A 21,947-nucleotide genomic window follows, 5' to 3' on the forward strand; every position below is an offset into this window, starting at 1 on the left:
CTACACTGTATGCGACATCCAACATGAGCCATAAGAGCCGGGTGTCTGCTTCTGAGAAAGAGGCTGCAGCAAAAGCTTTAACGTGGAGTGGATGTAACAGCGCTATGACAGGACAAAAGGGAACGAGACACAATCTTGTGCTGAGTAGCACAGAAATGATTTATTGCGACATGTGAGGCAGCATTTCAAAGAAATATGGTGAACAAAACAAAATAAAAGAAAATAACAGGAAAAGCGCACATCTGCACACTCGGGGAAATTGTTCAGCGTCATTGATTAATAAATGCACAATCTTGTAGGAGGCTATCCTCTGATTGCTGATGCACCTGCAATTTGTGTTGTCTACATTTTAGTCCTCGGAAATTAGCCTCGAGGTCTGCTCTTTTTAGCTGTAGATGAGTGCATTCCGATTCAAAACCGCTTGACAATTTTCTCACTCAGCACTATGTATGGCAAGATGGTTTCTGCATGAATTAGTCTTTGTAACATTGAAATGCTCACGTAGTCGGGCGCTCTGGACAAGTGGTATATCCAAAAACAAGGAGTCTGTATTCGAACTATCACTACTGTATTAAGCGACTTCTTATTTCTTATAACAGACGACTTCGCACTAAGCTTGATGACTCGACCGTTGTTAAAGTTAGGCGTTAGGTTGATGATTTGTTATTTTTCTATCTCACTGATGACGCTCTGCAAACAGCGGCGCAGAGTTTCAACATGTTCTGTACTGCACTCAATTATTTACAGTTGACTGCTGAGCTTCGCACTAACAGTACGTACGTTTTGGATCTAGAACTTATGGTTTCTAATGACCATGTGTGTTGGTCCGCGGTGACGGAAAAGCCATCTTCCCTTTAAGCCGGCTGACTCAAGGATTAAGCGTGGAATCGCAAAAGCATGGATAAAAGCCGCGTTGAAGAGGTAATTTGTGCATGAAACGAAAACCGGTTTGCACGCTCAATTTAAGAGGCTAACCGCTGCAGGATACCCTATGAACCATTTTTTTTAGCGTAGTGGAGCCCTTCTTGCTGAATATAGAATCCAGAAGAAAGAACAAGCGCACCAAAGCTGACCAAGCAGTCAGGAGAACATCGTGCATCCCATACGCCTGCAAAGGCTCGCACAAACTCAAAACAACTTGTGAGCAAAGCTGGCGTGCAGCTGCTGTTCGCCGCGAGGAATAAACCAGGATGACTGTGCAAACGAATAAACAAAGAAGAAAACCAAGGCTGTCAGAAAAAGCACCAGATGAAGGTCGCTGACAGTAGCATTGGTATAGTATAGAAGACTGTGACGTCATGCCACTATATATACATTGATGAGACAGGGCACTGCATCAGCGATTAACAATGTGAGCACGCCAAAGATACAGGGTATGACTGATGCAGAAACTATATAGCCATATATTATCCTAAGTGCGAAAATTGTAAACCGGTTTTGAATTGGACCGAGCTATCTGCGCCAGGCATAAAAATGAGAGCTCGAGGCTCATTTCTGAGGCCTATAATATACACAAAATGAATGACATGCTCATCAGCAGCCGTCGATAGCTGTCTTCCCTTGGGAATGGGCATTTCTTAATCAATGATGCTGAACAAGTTCTCCCAGTTGTTGAGCTGTGTGGTTTTTCCTGCTATTTTTTTTGCCCGCCATGCTTCCTTCATATGATGCCTCACATGTCCCAATAAACCATCATCATCATCAGCCTGATTGCGCCCACTGCAGGCCAAAGGCCTCTCCCATGTCTCTCCAATTAACCCTGTCCTTTGCCAGCGGCGGCCACCGTATCCTCCCAAACTTCCTTACCTCTCAGCCCACCTAATTTTCTGTCGCCCCCTGCTGCGCTTGCCTTTTCTTGGAATCCACTCTGTTACCCTTAAGGGCCAGTGGTTATCTTGCCTTCGCATTACATGCCCTGCCCAAGCCCATTTCTTCCTCGTGATTTCGACTAAGAAGTTATTAATCTAGAATTGTTCCATCACCCACTCTGCCCACTTCCGGTCTTAACGTTACACCTATCATTTTTCTTTTCGTAGCTCGCTGCGTTGTCCTTAACTTACGTTGAACCTTGTTCATTAGCCTGCAATAAATGGTTTGGTTTATGGCGTTTAACGTCACAAAGCGACTAAGGCTATGAGAGACGCCGCAGTGGAGGGCTCCGGAAATTTCGACCACCTGGGGTTCTTTAACGTGTACTGACATCGCACAGTACACGGGCCTCTAGAATTTCTCCTCCAAAGAAATTCTAGCCGCCGCGGCCGGGATCGAACCCGCGTCTTTTGGGTCAGCAGCCGAGCACCATAACCACTGAGCCACCGCGGTGGCTGCAATAAATGATTCGGTTGCTAGTCATCCCAAGTTCGTGTCTCGTTCCTTTTTTTTTCCTGTCTTAGCGCTGTTACATCATTTCCGTCAACAATTACCGATCAGCCCGTTATCAGCCCTCTTCTGGGATTGAACTGGAAACATGTCACCATTTGCTTGTTGCTGCCGAGCTTCAATAAGAGCGGTGGCCTTTAATAACCCATCTTGCGCCGGTCACAGGAAACACAATTTGGGCGATGTTTTACGTGTACTGAACAAAGTAAAATGCAGCAGGATTCACACTTTTAACGCGTGAGCGTTAAGGAACTCGCGTCACAGAAGTTTCGGTGGCGGCGTTGGCGTCTTTCACCGGCAGCAAAAAATCTGCAGAGAAGCAGCCAAGGAGGCAGGGGGGCCACCTAGATCATGTGACCTTCTGGTGTCATCGCAACCTGCCCATCGCATTGTGAGCAAACTGCGCACCGTTGCAGGTGGCTTAAATTAATTACTGGTCGTGAGAGGTTTCTCGGGGAGAGCAACATTGATCGCACAGCCGAACAGGTGGATGCACCTGCTGTCGCAGGGCATTGGCGCATCGCTTAACCACTGCACCACTAAACCAGGAATGGTGTTAGGGCTGCCAGAGATCTATGAATGTTAAGTAGAGAATGAGCAATTCTGCTCATATGAGCGCGAACCCCTATGCTCTATCTAGTCCTACCCTTAAGCGGAACTTAAATGCGCCTCCATTTTTTATCTCTTTTACTAGAGTTGGGTTCATTACTTCTTGCACTTGAAGTTGAAAATATTTCAAGAACACGTAAACGCAGCGAAATTAGAGAATCATGTATGATCCCTTCGAGTGCATCTTGTTACAGTGGACGCCAAGGCAAGAACTGGGAGTTGGCTTGAAAAAGGCAGACGGATTCATCGTGGTTTGCGACGTCGGAAATCAGGTGCTCAGTTTCTGCGAAATATCGACTACAAAATTTATAGTATGTCATTGAATTTACGCTCTTAATTAAGAATGTGCTGGATCATTTGGAAAGGGCTAGTTTGTATTCCCTACCATTTTGAAGCTGCGCTGCGATGATAAAACCCATGACACAAGAGAAAGGAATAACTGACAAAGTGAAGTGCATGTTTTAAAATTATCTGAATTAAAATATCTGTTCTACTTTGCACTTCAGCATCTTATCATTTTCTGCTTCTGTGTCCATATTTCCGGTTGTGCTTCTGAGTGTTCTAAGGTCATAACGGCTAAAGATGATGACGGCAACGCAGACTGATAATAAGTTTATGTTGCTTTGTTTACTCTTGGGCTAGAGGAAAGGGTTTAACGGAAGGCAGAGAGCAGGGATCGCTACTATTCACTACACCACAGAGGGATCGTGGCAACCCGGAATTATGTACGCAAATTGAGAGGGCTGCCATAATAGTGTACTCTGCGTCCCCTCACGACCTCATGCAATAACCATGTATGTTTGTGCTGCTTCCAAGTGGGCCCTGTGGGAACATTAAAAAAACGAGTCAGTTATGGAGGATGTACACCTCAGCGAAAGATCTGTGCGCGGTTTCTTCACTATTCTGAACTAACTGTTATCGCCGCAGACCGAGGATTTACACAACTACACTGGATTATTTCTTACGTGTTAAAGAAGAGGAGGCACTTCGTAACGTTTCTCGGAGTCTACTCAGTGCTCTCAGCAATCGACACCATAACGGGATGAAACAAATAAAATCATGAACTTCGTTGCCGCAGATAAAAGAAAGGTTCAACAATCTTTCCAAGTTCTCAGTTGTTATCCAATGAAAAAGAAAAAAAACGGCGAGTGTAACTTCCTGCCCGCATTTTAGAACTTGCTGTACTTCTACTGAATAGAATTTGCCCAATACGAATTGTCTACCTTTTCTAGACATTTTCTCTTTTTTTTTTCCACTGAGTCTAATGTTGTTTTCTCTCTGCCACTCGACTCCCGTACAAAAAAAAATACCCTGGTAGAAGCCTTTCCAATGTGTAGAGAAGTGGTTCAAGATTATCAAGGAGCACGCTCCTCCAAACGTCAAGATCCTTCTCGTCATCAACAAGATGGACGTAAAAGAGAAAAACGTAGTCCACAACAGGGTTGCCAAAGTAAGTTATCTCCTGGCAGGGTTGCCTTAGCGGCCTGTTCAACAATGGTTAGACGGACTATTTCTGCGTATTTTGAACACAGGTAAATTTTAAATAGCAAGATAAAGCGTGAGGTTCTGTTGCAAAACATTCTTTCACAAGAGCAGGGTCTTCAAGCATTTTTTGGAAAGGCGACAGAGATCTATTCTAGAGTTATTAAACTTGTTTAGCAGCATTGGGAGATTGTATCGTAATGACTGCAAGGCGTAATTATTTTTCGGCGTTGGAGTGTACCATTTGTTTCTCGATCGAGTTGCATACGTATTTAGGTCGGGGCTCAATTGTGATAAGTCTGTATAAAATTTATTTGTGTTCTTAATTGAATTGAATTGATTTATTTTCATGTAATACACATACATGAGGAGATGGGAGAAAAAGCCGCTGTAATGCAGCTTGACTACGCTCCCATCCCCTATACAAGAGCAGAGCATCAGCAACTAATATACATGTCAATGAGGAAAACAAATACATGGTTCAACTGCAACCAGTAAAAAAGAAAGAAAACAGTTAAAATAAAAAGTAAAAGTAAAAAGTAAAAAAGTAAAAATTGCTCTGCAGTAGGTCTGGACCAATCTATATTGGTATAAATTACTTGTTTAATTATTTTATATTGGTCGAATAGTTCCTGCGTTTGTGAAGCAAATGGTGCATTAGCAATAATCCTTACCACTTTCTTTTGTATTCGTACTAATTTGTCAATATTTGTTTTTGTGGTTGTTCCCCGAATCAGATTACGTATTTACTCGCATAATAGGCGCACTTTTTTCCAGAAAATCCGGCTCAAAGTTCAGGGTGCTCCTATTACGCGGAGTAAAATTTCCGGAAATTTTTCGACTCGCAGAATTGAACATACCGCCTAAACGTACTCGTGTACGGACCGCACCCCATTTTTCCGAAGAAAATATATATATAAAAAAAAAGATTCGCGTAAGGGCCGCACTGAAACTTTCCACGACCCACGCGGGAATAGCCTTCGAAATGCACGCGCCGAGGCCTCTGCGATAAGCTCCGGCTGCCCGCTACGGGCGCTTGATCGCAGAGGCCACACACGCGCACAGGAGCTTACAGACGCCGCCCACGGAGGGCGCCCGAGGCCAGGCTCATCATCATCATCAACGTTTTCCTCCGCCGCGAGCTTTCGCTATCCATATCGCCATCAGCATCACCAGCTCCAGTTTTTTTTTTGTTGCTGTCAAGTGTCGAGATCTGCGGTAGCGCGTTAGTTCATCGTGGTTTGTGGCTTTGCCGCCGAGCGTTGCTGTTCTAGCTCGACGGGCAAGCAACTTAATAACTTCACGGCTGGGAGTTTGCTCTCGAACACGGCAAGCGTGCGGCAGGTCGGAAATTCGACGTGGCCGAGAAGTGCGACTGTTGCGACTGCGGCGTGCTTAAATTTTCGTACGCGACTCCAAGCGCCGAGGTTTTCGCGTGCCTAAGTCGGGAACGTTTCCGGCTGGAGATGAAGCTTTCCAAACAGACGTTTAGGTTTGGTTTGGTTTGGTTTATGGGGTTTAACGTCCCAAAGCGACTAAGGCTATGAGAGACGCCGTAGTGGAGGGCTCCGGAAATTTCGACCACCTGGGGTTCTTTAACATGCCCTGACATCACACAGTACACGGGCCTGTAGAATTTCTCTTCCAAAGAAATTCTAGCCGCCGCGGCCGGGATCGAACCCGCGTCTTTTGGGTCAGCAGCCGAGCACCATAACCGCTGAGCCATCGCGGCGGCAAACAGACGTTTAAAGTGAGCATCCCTGAAAACTTTGTGCAGCTGTTCTACGCGATATTGTTCTATGTGCTGTGGGTCCGCAGCAGCTGCGACAGCAGCAGCACTAGTGAGGACTAGTAGTCAGTTCAGCAAAAACTTTGAACAGACGTTTAAAGTGAGCATCCCTGAAAACTTTGTGCAGCTGTTCTACGCGATATTGTTCTATGTGCTGTGGGTCCGCAGCAGCTGCGACAGCAGCAGCACTAGTGAGGACTAGTAGTCAGTTCAGCAAAAACTTTGTTAAAATAAAGATTGGGGGGCGGGGGGCGGCGAGGCGTCGGCTTGCGATCGTGTAAATACAGTGTTGATCACAGTGCCAAGTTCGGGGTGCGCTTATTATGCGCGGATATAAAAAAGTCTCATTTTTCGCGACCAAACTAGGGGTGCGCCTATTATGCGAGTGCGCCTACTATGCGAGTAAATACTACAATAGGTCAAGTGTGGAAGAAAGAGGGCGTTATAAAGTAGGATCTTTACACGTTGAGGCAATAGATAGCGACCTTTGCTTAAAATATCACTAACTTTGCACAGTTTTTTGTGGATTTCATTAACGTGACCATCCCAGATAAGTGTATTTGAAAACTCGACACCGAACGCTTTAAGTTTATCGACTAGGTCTACAGTTTCTCCGTCCAGTAGTATATTCAGTGGCTGTAGTCTTGTTTTTGGGCCGGTAAAGCACAGCTTTTGTCTTCGTGGTGTTTATATAGAGAGCATTTTCATTAGTCCACTTAAGGAAATTAGGCAAGACCTGTTGAATTGTTTGTTCGATGTGTACCGTAGTCTCACCGGTTATCAAATGAGTTGCGCCATCAGCGTAACATATGAAGGAAACATTTGAAAACTAACTGAGATAGACAACTTTGATTCGATAGAATAAGCTTAATGTTGCCGCATACATATTGTGACTTTGGCTGTGTTCACCATCTTGAAAGAGTGAGCGAAATGCATTCAGCATTTCGATCTGCCAAGCGATCACCTTCATAAAAGTCAAATAGATTGCAATCGCATGGGCACACTTTGTCAGCCATACATGTTTCATAGTGCCGCAACTTGACAGTTGGCGTTACAGAAGTTTGCGGCCAGGCAAGGCATTCAGTGCATCGAGACGAATGCTCGAAATGGCACCAACGTGGATGCGGCTTTCATAATAATGGCGCTCGAGCTTTTGAGGAGCTCTGGCCATATGGGGACTCCAGCCAGTTTCGAGAGCAACGACAGTAGCACCAACCAGAACGCCTCCGAGGATCGCTACGGGAGTCCCTCTGCGCCCGCGTGCCTTGGCATCAACATCTCGCCCAAATCACAACTTCCAGCAACCCGCAGTCAGCTCGACTCGACAATAAACTCGTAAGAACCACAGTGAACCAACTGCGCACTTGAACTAGTTTAAAATTTTCCATCGATTCGCTCGCGGCTCCCCGGGCTGCCAACAGTAGCTTTAAGCTACAGAGTCACTGTGTATCAGTTTTGCCTATAGGCACAGCAATATTTCAATGGACCGTTCACGTCTCTTGTATGTGAATTACTAATGACCAGAAGTCATACCTGATATTGAATTCAGTGAAATTACCTTATTTGGGCATAGACGAATGGAAGGAAGGATGGGTACAAAGGAAAAACAGAATGTTCACATCTTTTTATGGAGTATTCTGCATAAGCAAGGAAATGTGATAATTGCTGCCGGTTGTAAGTATTTTCAGCTGAAGATAACAGCCTCGGAAAAGTCTAAACCCGGCTACAAACGCATAAAATAAAGAGAGAAAACGACGGAATCAATAACAGTGGTGGAAACTTTTCGGCACGGTTGCCTCCGAGCCTTCTTAAAGGGCGTATTGCACCACTGCTACTTCACAGAGGTTGCACGAGTCCTCTGTTTTCCACAGTGCGGCAAAAACATTCTGAGATAACGCTGATATGGCATTCAGCACTGACTGCACTGACTGAACATTAACATAATATTGTATTGGTCGTCTGAGGGACATTAACAGACTGAAAAGTAGGTACTTCCATCATGCGTCTTCACTCATGTTCTCCTGTATATACTGCCGTTCATGCTCAGATCAGCGCTGGGTGCCACTACCACGCTGTCTCAGATGGAGTGTCTCTTATGCAGCTCCTGCATGAGCGATGCGCGATTCGATGTGCCATCCACGCTGTTAGTGCATTGACAGCTTTAGCTTTTGTTGGAGGACCCGCACGAAATTTGAAACACAACTTAGTTTTTTTTCTACTGCGTGAAATTTGGATGTCGAATTTTACAGCATATTGACCATATTTGGGAGTAAACACGGCAGTGGCGCTGAGCCGACATTAGCAGTAATGGCGAAAGTCACGCAGCAGGTTCCTGTTAATACTAATGATCTAAGTACTTATTTCTTTCTTTCCTTCCATTAACAAGTGCATTCTGATTCAAGAGACCTGAAACTGGGTTTTAACTACAAAGATATGTTGGAATCATTATTCTGCTGAAATCTAGCAAGAAATTCTTCGGCATTTTACCTAAAATATTCGCTTAATTTCTTTGAGGATTGACTTTGTGCTTTTGTGAATCTAGAGCGAAATGTCCTGGGGTTTGCAGCGCTGTTGCAGCGCTGTTGAGGTTTGCAGCGCTGCAGCCATTCTCAGGCTGCAGGCATGTTGTTCTTAGCGAAATAGCCTGCAGGCAAACTGTTTACTCTGTACTTCTAAAGTATTGGTTAGCCTTCCATCGTGATGCGAAGGCAGGCAAGCAGAGAGGCATGAGAGAGATTGATTTCACCTGGGACCAGCAGTGGGGTGCGGCTGTGCATGCTCGCTGCGCCCACTGACGCACCCTAGGCCACCGAAGACAAGAAAGGGAGAGAGAGGGATGAACGTGACCGTGATGATGGTTATACAGCGATGAAAGCGATTTTACCACGCATATTTCTGGTGACGAAAGCAACAGTGTTGAAAAGTATGATAGCGGCGATGTACCAGTCGCAGCAGCGAAAAACTAACCATGATGCTTACAAGCACCCATGATACTCATATAGCCTCAACGAAACTCGCCAATAGTGCAGTCAGAGTCAAGTTCTCGATCCAGGGAGCCATTCATCGAGCCGAAAACGAGTTGGTGCAGACAGCCCAGCACTACTCGAAAAATTTCGAAGTCCGTGGCTTAAAATCGGTAAATGCAGCTCGCTGTAAGGTCGGAGTCGACCAACCTGTTGTGTGCGTCTCTACTGCGAAGGTATTTTCTTTTACTGTAAGTGGAACTCAGAGCATACTAAAACAGCGGTGGCTTCCCTACCTGATCAGTAGGGGAACGCCCTTTATCGCTCGCGAGTGCCACAGACGTCGTATGTTAGAGTTATGGTGCGCAGCCGCGTCTACAGTGTTCGGCCAGGTGGCCCCCTAAGTTACTCCTAGCAGCTAGATTGTGTTCATTGAACATTTTGTTGAAGCATCTCCCGATTACACAGGATTACACAGGATTACACGGGTACTGTCTCTGCCAAAGCTAACAAAGCAGTCGCTTCAGCGGCCAGAATGGGCTCGCAGTCAAGCGGTGGCGCTGCAGTCCCCAGCGCTCACCCTTGCTCCCCGGGTATGACGGTAAAGTGGTTGCGTAAGCCTGGGCCCTCCCTCTACTTTCTTTGCGGTAACAAGTAAGCGGATAGCATGCGCAGCGTGTATTTTCAAGCCTTCGTACCTCTGTACACAGCGCGAGAAGACAGGATTACAGGATTAAGTTAGTCAGTTTAATCTCGCAGCTGGGGAGCAAGGCTCAGTGCCATAAAGGCTGTGAAGTGCCAGAGTCGGCAGTGCCACCACTCGGTTGCGAGCCTGCTCCAACAGCCAGTGGGGCTGCACGGCTAATTTTGGCAAAGACGCCGAAGACACCCGAACAAGGCATCTACCGTGTGATGAGGTTTCGGCACGTTTTTTATCCCTCTTCAACTTACTTCAACTTACAGTTAAAAGGTTTCATGAATACAATGCTTGCAAGTTCTCGTTGGTGCAGCCTAAATAGTGTTCGCATAATAGCGTTTACGCAGCTTAGATTGTGCGCTTTCAGGAAGTAACAGGCTTCTCTCGGTCTACCTTGAGAGCGCTAAGTTTTTACATCTGTTTCACCTTCAGCGCTGCCTTTTGGAATTTATTAATGAAAGCAACCAGACAAAGGTGAAATGTTTATCCTGGGAGTTTATGCCGGTTTATTCCATTGCGTGTCCGCCCTAGCCCCATATTGGTTTGTGACAACATACATGTATGTACACGAGCTGCTATGTGTACCACCATTGGTTCCCATTTTGAACGCTAGCATCATTTCTTGTTTTAAAATCGACATTTCCATCTCAAAAAAAGTAATGTGTCCATCCAGATCTTCTTGCAATTTTCTTTTTGCAGCGATTACCAACTCGATATTTTCCTGTGTGGGTATGTTGCTGGCAAAACAAGCCTGCTGAGGAGGTTTAAGGTAAGTCCTAATTCAAGTTCTAATTCATTTGCTAAATCGAAAGGATTTAGCAAATGATAAATGTTCTTCAGAACACGGCGAGTATGAGCACTTTCAGATAAGTTCTTGATGGGCAAAAATTGATTTTGCCAGATATTTACTTAAATATTGCACATTTATGGGGTTACTAGTAAATATGAAGGATATTTCTCCGGACACGGCTCTGAAATAAAGTTGTATAAAAGAAATTGAGCCTGCTTTCTTTGTTTTCAATATAGCAAATAGTTTGGAATTAAGCATCCGCCTCCTACCTGGCGCCACTTCATGCTCCCTCTTCACTGGGGCTCAACCAGCCCGCGGCGGCAAAGAGGCGAGGAAGTGGGTCTTCGGTTCTCAAAGCGAATACTTTTTTATTTTAGGGTGTAGAAAGGTCAGCAGATGTGTCAATTTACGTCTCGACACTTGGAACTTCCTTGTCGCCATGTGCGACAAATTTCCTGTGTACCCTACTCCATGATCAAGGCTCGAAGTGATAAAATTTCCTCAACTTTTCCTTAACTCCTTGAGAAACAGCGGACTGCAAAATCGCCCAGACAGTTCAGCTTTATCCCTGAATAATTTTTGTGGCACGAAGCGCCTAATATTGTCCCGTTTTAGTGACGGCAGTCCAGCGGTCAGGAAGACACCAGAAATACTTGCAAATGAAGCTCTTTATTAGGGCTGACTTGCGCCCGCAAAAGAACTGAATCACTCGGTGGCGGCGTAAGCAACAAGCGTGCTCGTCAATCGTCGGTCTACGAATACCCGCTGCTAGCAGCATCGTTCAATTTAAAGCCGGCAAGTAAACTTCGAGATAACAGGCCGAGATCATCTAGAGTAATCTGGAAACACGTAGATGCAGCTGTTCATGGCTGTGAACAATCGAGATTAGACCGGTCGCTTCTCGCGTCACGAACAAAAATGAGAACACCCCTTTTCTGCGGCTTTGTGCGAGCTAACGGATGCTACAATGATACGTGGCAATATTCTTGTCTGCCCTTATAAATAGCAGATGTGGGTTCATTATTTGACCTCAAGAGGTCCTCCGAGCACTCACTTCTGCTGGTATGACCTTCAGAATGCTACCAGCGCCGTCGCATGTAGTCTTTCCACCGAGGTGGCCAGGTCCAATACAATTTTCTTAGCTAGAGAAATAAAATCGCTTTCATGTTAGGAGCGGTTCACGATGCCCTCTTTTTTTCTTCTATTAAGGGGATGAACTGTTGTTATAGGCAGCCTGAAATGAAAAGAAACGTCTTCAGTGAAATAAGTCTCCACTGTTTTCTAGTGCACATAAATATGGTTGATAGATGACACATGACATGCATGCTTACCGATTGATCTAATTACAAGACATCGCGAATAGTAAAATCATAGTGCTTTACAAATTCCATTAGTATAATTGCTTCCCCCATATGCTACTTATAACTCTGGCTAGTACTCACGGCAGCAAATGTTCTATACACCAAGCGACCTTCGAGAAAATTGCATCACAGTTCTATGTCCTTTGCGCGTCCGGTGTTTAGACGGCCGACCGAGTGGGGGGTTGGGAAGGAGGTGTATGGTGTTCCATAGCGCAGCACGAACTCAGGAGACAAACACACGCGCTAACTTCCACTAAGCCTTTATTTGGTGCACACAGAATTTATACACAGAATTTATACATTTATACATGCTTCTTAAGGTTGTTATTCACACATTATCTCGTCTAATCGGACACGTATCGTTTTGAAATGAACGCTGGCGCAACAAGGACAGTAACAAGAAAGGGGCGCCACATGCACATATGGCATGTGGTGTCCTTATTAGTGTCCTTGTTGCGCCTGCGTTCATTTCACCATGAACCTACTCGGCTCTCAGGTCATTCTTCTGAGGTATTCTTCTGACAAAAGCTCATTTTGGTGCTCCTGATTAATAGTTACGCACTGTTTTATTTATTTCTTAGCCTCGTATTACTACTTGTATCGTGTTCTACAGTTATATTTTGGTGTTCCTTACTTGTAGTACTTGTATTGAATTCTTGGATCTTTATTGTTACCTTCTGGTGTTCCTATTATTTTTGCACTGTTTTTGACACCCCTATATATATATATATATATATATATATATATATATATATATATATATATATATATATATATATATATATATATATATATATATATATATTGTAGCGTGCAACGCCAAAAAGAACACCCGCACAGAGACGAAAAAGAGAGCCAACTTCTTCCTCTTCTAGCGCATGCACTACTTCTGTCTCTTCTTCGAATGCATGTATCACTGCCCCCCTCTTCTGCAGCATCGACACGATGCGGCTAGGAGAGAAAAGTCAGCGAAAGGGTAGAACACAGCTGCAGTGGACCGCAGTTCAGTCAGGTAGCCGGTCGTGGTAAGGCTTCATGCGAACAACGTGTACGACTTCAGTTCGGTGCGACCGGCGCGATGAACAAGCTGTCGGGCCGGGAGCAACTGCATAAGTCACATCACTGATGCGGCGCACTACTCCGCCACATCACTGATGCAGCGCACTACTTCGTAAGCTGCTGCGCCGCTTTACTTCGTAAAGCGGCGCAGCAGCTTTTCAGAGAGCCCGCGGCGACGAACAGGTATCCAAATCCACACAAGGTCGCCGGGCGCATAACTGACGAAACGGCGCCCAGAGTTGTACCTAGCGGCGTCAGTCTCCTGTTGACGGTGGATTCGCAGGAGGGCCAGTTGACGCGCTTCCTCAGCATGCTGAACGAAGGTATCTACGTCGAGGTCAGCGTCAGAGTCGCAGTAAGGGTCGACGGGCAACATAGCATCCAACGGGGTGGTCACCTGTCGACCGAAGACAAGCTGAAAAGGGTTGTTTCCTGCAGGGCGGTGTTGTACGCAAACGTTACGTACGGCAGAATAGTGTCCCAAGTTCGATGCTCGACGTCAACGTACATTGATAGCATGTCGGCGAGTGTGCGGTTAAGTCGCTCTACCAACCCGTTTGTCTGCGGGTGATACGCCGTAGCAGGTCGATGGCTCGTGTGCGTCAGGGTCATCGCGGACTGGGTTAAGCGGGCCGTGAAAGCAGTTCCGCGGTCAGTAACAACAACGGCGGGTGCTCCATGACGCAAGACAATGTTGTGGACGAAGAACTGCGCCACTTCAGCAGCAGTGCCTTTGGCAAGAGACGTAGTCTCAGCGTACCGTGTGAGGTAGTCAGTCGCAACGACTATCCAACGCTTCCCAGACGAAGACTTCGGAAATGGACCAAGGAGGTCCATGCCCACTTGTTGGAAAGGGGTCTTCGGTGGATCGACGGGGTGAAGAAATCCGGCTGGTTTCAATGGAGGAATCTTCCGACGTTGGCATTCACGGCATGTTTTTACGTAGGCCCGCACCGATGGGAGTAACCTGGGCCAATAATACTTTTGTCTAATCCGCGCGAGTGTACGGCTGACTCCAAGGTGGCCGGCGGATGGTGCATCATGGCAGGCACTCAAGATCTCTGACCGCAACTGTGATGGTACGACAAGTAGGAACACTTCTTCGCTGTTGGCAAAGTTGCGCTTGTAGAGAACACCAGACCGTAAAGTGAAGGTGTGAAGCCCTCGAAGAAAAACACGCGGAATGGGACCTTCACTGCCTTCGAGATAATCGATGAGCGGCGCCAACTCCGAGTCCGCACTCTGAAGCTGCGCCATTTGGGTGGTACTAAGAGAGCCCAGGAAAGGAAAATCATCGGTGGTTTCTTCGGTACTGATTGGGATAGGCGCGCGCGACAGACAGTCCCCATCCTGATGCTTAAGGCCAGACTTGTAAACTACTGTTAAGTTGTATTCTTGCAAGTGTAAGCTCCATCTAGCCAAGCGTCCTGAGGGGTCTTTGAGGCTCGCCAGCCAGCATAAGGAGTGGTGGTCGCTTACCACACGGAAGGGTCGTCCGTAGAGGTACGGTCGGAACTTGCAGATGACCCATATCACTGCAAGACATTCTTTCTCCGTCGTAGAATAATTGGCCTCGGAGCGCGTAAGTGTTCGACTAGCATAACTGATGACCCGTTCTGCACCGTCTTGCCACTGGATCAGTACTGCACCAAGGCCAACATTGCTGGCGTCAGTGTGGATGTCCGTGGCAGCATGCTCGTCGAAGTGGCCGAGTATCGGAGTGCTTTGCAGACGGCTGCGAAGCTCGATAAATGCAGCCTCTTCGTCGGTCCCCCACAGGAAGGGCGTGTCGTCACGGGTCAATGCGTTCAGCGGTTTTGCGATTTTCGAGAAATCTTGAATAAAGCGCCTATAATAGGAGCACAGGCCCAAAAACCGGCGAACAGCCTTCTTGTCAGTTGGGCGTGGAAAACCTGAGACGGCAGCGGTCTTGTCAGGGTCCGGGCGAACACCTTGTGTGCTGACAACGTGACCAAGAAAGCGAAGTTCCTCAAAGCCAAAATGGCATTTCTCGGCTTTGATGGTGAGTTGCGCAGATTTGAGCGCTTGTAGCACAATGCGCAACCCCTCCAAGTGCTGGTCAAAGGTGGTCGAAAATATAACGACATCGTCCAGGTATGCCAAGCAGGTCTGCCATTTCAAGCCGGAGAGAACAGTGTCCATCATGCGTTGGAACGTGGCCGGTGCTGAGCACAGACCAAATGGAAGCACTTTAAACTCATAGAGGCCGTCAGGCGTCACGAAAGCCGTCTTCTCCCGGTCTCGCTCGTCCACTTCGATTTACCAGTACCCGCTTTTAAGATCTAATGACGAGAAGTATCGGGCATTCCTCAATCGGTCGAGCGCGTCATCTATCCTGGGCAGCGGGTAAACGTCCTTTTTGGTCACGTTGTTAAGTTTCCTGTAGTCCACGCAGAAACGCCGGGTATTGTCCTTTCTTTTGACAAGAACCACAGGCGATGCCCACGGACTGGTGGACGGCTAAATGACATCGTCTGCAAGCATCTCGGCAATCTGATTCTGAATGGCTTCCCTCTCCACCGTGGAAACGCGATATGGGCGCTGGCAGACGGGTCGCGTAGTCTCATCAGTGATGATACGATCCTTGGCGAGTGGAGTTCGGCCGACCTTCGAGCACGTAGCGAAACAGTCCGCAAAGTCTGCCAAGAGGTCCGACAGAAGATCCCTCTGAACCGACGGCAGGGCAGGATTTATTCTGACTGACTGAAGAGCGTGATGTGGGCCAGCATACTCAGGAGTGGGTCCTCCCACGGTGCACAAAACCTGGAACCTCAGCAACGTCGTGGAGGAAGGCAATAGCCATGCCTTTGGCCAGGTGCTGATATTCGTTGGCAAGTCAGGAGGACATGGGTGCGGCCGTCACGTAGTTGGACGAGACCTCTTGCAACGGCAAGTCCCCGCTTAAGCAGCAGTGGACTATGGCTGTCCGCTAGGCCCTCGTAGTCGTGAAAGAGGTCATTCCGCACGAGCACCAGAACACTGCACCGCGGCGGCACCGTAACGTCGTTCTCGACAACGCGCAGGGCGTTGCTGCAGGGATCGCGGGAGTCAAAGCGCGCCACGGCCTGTTTGGTCGAGAACGTGAAACGTGCCTCCTGAAAGTCAATCACAGCGGCGTTCGACTGCAGGAAGTCGATCCCCAGAATCAAGTCTCTGGAACACTCGGGGAGTACGACAAATTCACCAACGTACGTGAAACCACTAATCCCAACTCTAGCCGTGCACTTGCCCACAGGGGAAATTAGGTGGCCACCAGCGGTGCGAATGGGGGTCCCCGCCCACGGTGTCAGAACTTTCTTAAGTTCTCCAGCAAAGACACGGCTCATAACAGAATAGTCAGCACCGGTATCGAGCAGCGCGGTAATCTCCGTGCCATCAATTGTCACACGCAAATAGGATGCAGCGTATCTGATACTGTCGCTGCCTCTCTCTGTCCAGGTATCGTCGGCTCGAGGGTTTCGCGATGGAGGATCTTGACACGTCCCGACGTCAGCGGCCTTGCCTCCAGAGGTCGCTGGTGTTAGTTTTCCCGACGCGGACTCGGCGAGCGACGGCCAGCAGAGCTACTCTGGCGGCCAGGGCTGGAAGAGCGATAACGGAGAGGCGAAGAGGAAAGGGACTCGCGCCTTCCTGAGTAGGCGGTCGTTCGCCGTTCTGAGGGCAGGGTGCGTCGGGACGGAAACCGCGAAGGCCCACTTGGCGGTACGGACATGCTCTGTAGAGGTGACCGGGCTCCCCACAGTGGTAGCAGAGAGGCCTGCGGTCCGGTGTACGCCACAAATCCGACTTCCGAGGGCGTGGCCCAGCTGCAGCAGATGCGGGTGCGGAATATGCGGCGATGTTACTCACGGGGGTCGTCGGGGCCGTACCGTAGCCAGGCACGCTTCCGTGACATGTGCCGATGTTGCTCACGCCAGGCGTTGGGGTAATGGGACCGTAGCCTGTCGTGCGACGTACAACGGATGCGTACGTGGGTCTGTCATCCGACCGGGACGGCGCTTCGGGGACAGGAGGTGCCTGCGCAGCCTGTCGCACCTCGTCCCTGACGACTTCAGTCAGCGCTGCCAGCGGCGCAGGTGCAACCTGGGGCAGATGGATCCGTTGCAGTTCCTCCCGGACAACGGAGCGAATTAGTTCGCGCAAGGTGTGTGCACTGGCGCCGAGACACGACGAAAAGCCTTCGGGCACCATGCAGTTGATGTCCCGGTTGTACTGGCGGGCCCGTTGTTGCAGCGTCGTCTCCATCGTGGTCGCCTCGGTTAGAAATTCCGCCACCTTGTGGGGTGGGCTGCGCACGAGGCCCGCGAACAGTTCCTGCTTAACCCCACGCATGAGATGGCGCAGCTTCTTCTCCTCTGTCATGTTGGGGTCGGCGCGCTTGAAAAGACGGGCCATGTCTTCGGTGTACATGCGCACGCTTTCGTTCGTGCGCTGATTTCGGGAGTGCAGCGCAGCTTCAGCCTTCTCCCGGCGGTCAGCGTTGGGGAACGTAGCCAGGAGACTCCGGCAGAACGTCTCCCAGGTGGGAAGTGTAGCCTCGTGGTTTTCAAACCACGTCCGAGCAGACTCTTCCAGGGTAAAGTAGACGTTATTCAGCTTGCGCTCGTCGCACCAGCCGTTGTAGCGTGCGACCCGCTCGAACGTCTCCAGCCAGTCCTCAGCGTCTTCGAACACGTCACCGTGAAAAGATGGCGGTGTTCACGGTGGGTGACAAAGGATCGGCGCCAGGGGCCTGGTGTCAGCGGCCATGGCAGTTGGACTCGACGGTAGAGGCTGGATCGGCGGCGGGGTCCTGGTGTCAGTGGCCATGTCAGCTGGACTCGGCGGTCGAGGCTGCGTCGTCCTTGTTGGCGGGGGAAGGGGCCCAAATTCAGGCGACTCTCCGCGGAGACGGCGGCTGGGTCGCTGGTGAACCGGTGTGAGGTCCGTAGTGACGCTGTACGGAGTTTGCAGGTCGGGAAGCGCATCCAGCACCTCCACCAAACTGTAGCGTGCAACGCTAAAAAGAACACCCGCGCAGAGACGAAAAACCTGCGGCGGTCACCCAGTGGTCCGAGCGCGCGCGAGAGAGCAAACTAACTTCTTCCTCTTCTAGCGCATGCACTACTTCTGTCTCTTCTTCGAATGCATGTATCAATATATATATATATATATATATATATATATATATATATATATATATATATATATATATATATGAGAGAAGCCAACAGCCACATAAACCAAGGGGCACAGAGGATTTTTAATTTGTTTACTTATTTTGTGGTGTTGATCAATTTATAATATTGTCACGACCAGAAGAGCCGCGAAGGTAGGCGTCGGCAAGAACCCAAGACTGGGAGCCTTCTTTTTAATTATAGAGCCAGCTTCCACGACACCAAAACAGAACAAGCGCGCCGCGAGATTCCACCGCCGCTCCGTCGTCGTCTTCGATTCAGCGCGGAGGCCGCGCGGCGCGTTAGGCGCGTGGCATTATTCCCCCCCGCGAAAGCAAACATCGTCTCGATGTGGAATGGGGTATGTACAGTGAGAGGAGAAGGAGCAAAAAAAACAAGAATAGGGGTGAGGTGAACTATACAACGTGCGCTAAATGAAATGCGGCGAGAGTCAAGGTCACACGTGGGGTAAGGGGAAAAAGGTAAGAAACACAGCGTGAACGCAGCGCTCAGTCACGCAAAAAGTACGGCTTTAAGCGCACTACATGCACAATTTCAGGCCGTTGACGCTGAGGGCCGACGATCACAGTTCCATGGGGTACAACTTCGTAGTTGACGCTGTTCAGGCGGCGCAGGACTCTGTACGGGCCAAAGTACCTATTTATAAACTTTTCGCACAATCCCTTGCGGCGCACGGGTGTCCACACCCACACGTGGTCGCCGGGCTCGTAGTGCACGTCCCTGTGCCGAAGGTTATAGTGTCGGGCATCGGCGGATTGCTGGTCCTTGATGTGCAAGCGGGCCAGCTGACGGGCATGCTCTGCTTGTTCCACGAAGTGGCCTGCTTCAGGGGGGAGCTCTGCGCCGCCATACGGCAGCATGGCGTCTAGCATCATGCGGACCTCTCTGCCATACACGAGACGGAACGGGGTGAACTGGGTGGTTTCCTGCGTCGCGGTATTATATGCGAAGGTGACGTACGGCAAGACCTCATCCCAGGTTTTGTGTTCAACGTCGACGTACATCGAGATCATGTCCGCCAATGTTTTGTTGAGCCGTTCCGTTAGACCATTGGTTTGGGGATGATACGCTGTTGTTGGTCGATGCGCAGTGTGGCTAAGCGTTAAGACGTCTCGTAGAAGTCGGGCTGTAAACGCCTTGCCTCGGTCAGTAATGACGGCCGATGGGGCGCCGTGTCTAAGCACGATGTCGTGCATAAAGAAGTGGGCAACTTCGGCGGCAGTACCTCGAGCAAGGGCCTTTGTTTCAGCGTAGCGGGTCAAGTAGTCTGTGGCGACTACGATCCACTTGTGGCCGGACGACGAGAGAGGAAATGGCCCCAGAAGGTCCATGCCGACTTTGTCGAATGGTATTTGTGGTGGCTCGATGCACTGAAGCAGTCCAGGAGGCTTGAGCGCGGGTTTTTTCCGCCGCTGGCATTGCCGGCATGTCCGGACATAATGCTTCACGCTTGAAGTTAGGTTGGGCCAGTAATATTTCTTGCGGATTCGGGATAAGGTCCGTGTAACTCCAAGGTGGCCGGAAGTCGGTTCATCATGGCAGGCAAGGAGGACTTCATCCCGGAGATCGGACGGTATGACGAGCAGGTATGTTGTCGGACTTGAAGTAGAGTTCTTTTTATAAAGCACCCCTCTCCGCAGGCAGAACGATGATAGTCCACGAGCTAGGTATCGTGGTATTTCAGGTCGCCCGCCTTCGAGATGTTCGATGAGCAGACCCAGCTCGGCGTCTGCACGCTGTCTGGCAACGAGCTCAGACGTGCTGACCGCTCCAAGAAAGCTATCATCATCGGTGGTGCCTTCTGGAGGAGGTTCGACGGGAGCGCGTGACAAGCTGTCAGCGTCGGTGTGCTTCCTGCCTGACTTGTAGGTGACGGTGAAATCGAATTCCTGCAGGCGTAATGCCCAACGTGCTAGGCGGCCGCAAGGGTCCTTTAAATTTTTCAACCAGCACAGCGAGTGGTGGTCGGTGACGATACGAAACGGTCTACCATACAGGTATGGGCGGAACTTAGCGGCGGCCCAGACTACCGCCAAACATTCTTTTTCCGTAGTAGAGTAGTTCAACTCAGCGCGCGACAGTGCGCGGCTGGCGTAGGCAATTACTTTGTCGGCGCCATTTTGCCGTTGTACTAGAACAGCGCCAAGACCGACGTTGCTCGCATCCGTGTGCACCTCCGTCTCAGCATCTTCGTCGAAATGTGCCAGGATGGGCGGCGATTGGAGTCGGCGTCGTAACTCGTCGAAGGCAGTCTGCTGTTCGTTGCCCCAGGAAAATGACGTGTCATCACGGGTGAGGAGTGTCAGGGGGCTGGCGAGCTGGGCGAAGTTTCTAATGAAGCGGCGATAGTAGGAGCACAGGCCCAGGAAGCGTCGGACTGCTTTTTTGTGGGCGGGAACCGGAAAGGCAGCAACGGCAGCAAGCTTCTCTGGGTCAGCGCGGATTCCGTCAGCACTAATGACGTGCCCGAGGAACTTCAATTCGGTGAACCCAAAGTGGCATTTTTCTGGTTTGAGGGAGAGGTTGGCGGATCGAACGGCTTCGAGGACAGTCCTGAGGCGGTGCAGATGTTCCGTGAACGTTGCGGAAAAAATGATGACATCATCAAGATAAACAAGACAGGTCTGCCACTTCAAACCGGTGAGAACGGTGTCCATCATTCTTTGGAACGTGGCAGGAGCACAGCAGAGCCCGAATGGGAGGACACGAAATTCATACAGCCCGTCCGATGAGATGAAGGCGGTTTTCTCACGGTCCCTCTCATCAACTTCTATCTGCCAATAACCACTTCTGAGGTCGACCGAAGAGAAGTACTTGGCTTGACGAAGTCGGTCGAGGGAATCGTCGATACGCGGGAGCGGGTACACATCTTTCTTGGCCACACTGTTCAGCTTCCTGTAGTCTACGCAGAACCGTAGTGTCCCGTCTTTCTTTTTCACGAGGACGACAGGAGACGACCACGGACTGCTTGACGGTTGGATGACGCCGTCTGTGAGCATCTCTTCGACCTGTGTTTGAATAGCATCTCGCTCGCGAGAGGACACACGATAGGGCTGCTGATGGATGGGTCGGGCTCCTTCATGCGTGATAATGCGGTGTTTAACTATCGACGTTTGCCGCACTTTAGACGACGACGTGAAACACGCACCAAACTCCCGCAAGAGGTCCTGGAGTTGCCTCTTTTCAGTCGGTGGAAGGCCTGGATTTATGTCTACGTTGGTGACCGCTTCGGCGTCAGCTCCAGGTGTGTCCTCCGCACAAGCAAAGCATTCGGCCACTTCCTGAACATGGTCGACGTAAGCGATGGCTGTGCCACGGAACAGATGTCGATGCTCATTGCAGAAGTTGGTGACAAGGACCTCTGTACAACCGTCATGAAGGGATCCAAGGCCCCGTGCCACCGCAACCCCCTTAGTGAGTACGAGGGAGACATTAGGCTCGACAACCCGGAGTCCCCTATGTGGCTTGTCGCAGGTAACTCTAGCGAGAATGCTGGCACGTGGTGGCACTGTAACGTTATCGTCGGCGACTCGCAGGGCGGACCGAGAACCCTGGTGCGCAGGTTCTTCTGTGGCCATTGCGGTAGAAAACGTCACCAAGCGGTTCGGCAGGTCTATGAT

At 49.4% G+C, this 21,947-nt stretch overlaps 1 protein-coding gene across 1 annotated transcript in view; it reads left to right on the forward strand.

Moving 5' to 3' along the window:
• The window catches only part of LOC149333824 (uncharacterized), a 176,444-nt gene that overhangs the window by 87,072 nt on the left and 67,425 nt on the right, over positions 1 to 21,947 (forward strand). The window contains exons 21-24 of the mRNA XM_089557809.1: positions 3,183 to 3,260; positions 4,307 to 4,438; positions 7,305 to 7,594; positions 10,619 to 10,688. Of these exons, the coding sequence (XP_089413935.1) occupies positions 3,183 to 3,260; positions 4,307 to 4,438; positions 7,305 to 7,594; positions 10,619 to 10,688 (570 nt within the window). The remainder of the gene's footprint in view (positions 1 to 3,182; positions 3,261 to 4,306; positions 4,439 to 7,304; positions 7,595 to 10,618; positions 10,689 to 21,947) is intronic.

Source organism: Amblyomma mixtum, chromosome 8 (genome assembly GCF_055824585.1).
Source record: "Amblyomma mixtum isolate Tamu chromosome 8, ASM5582458v1, whole genome shotgun sequence".
Classification (NCBI taxonomy): Eukaryota; Metazoa; Arthropoda; class Arachnida; order Ixodida; family Ixodidae; genus Amblyomma; species Amblyomma mixtum.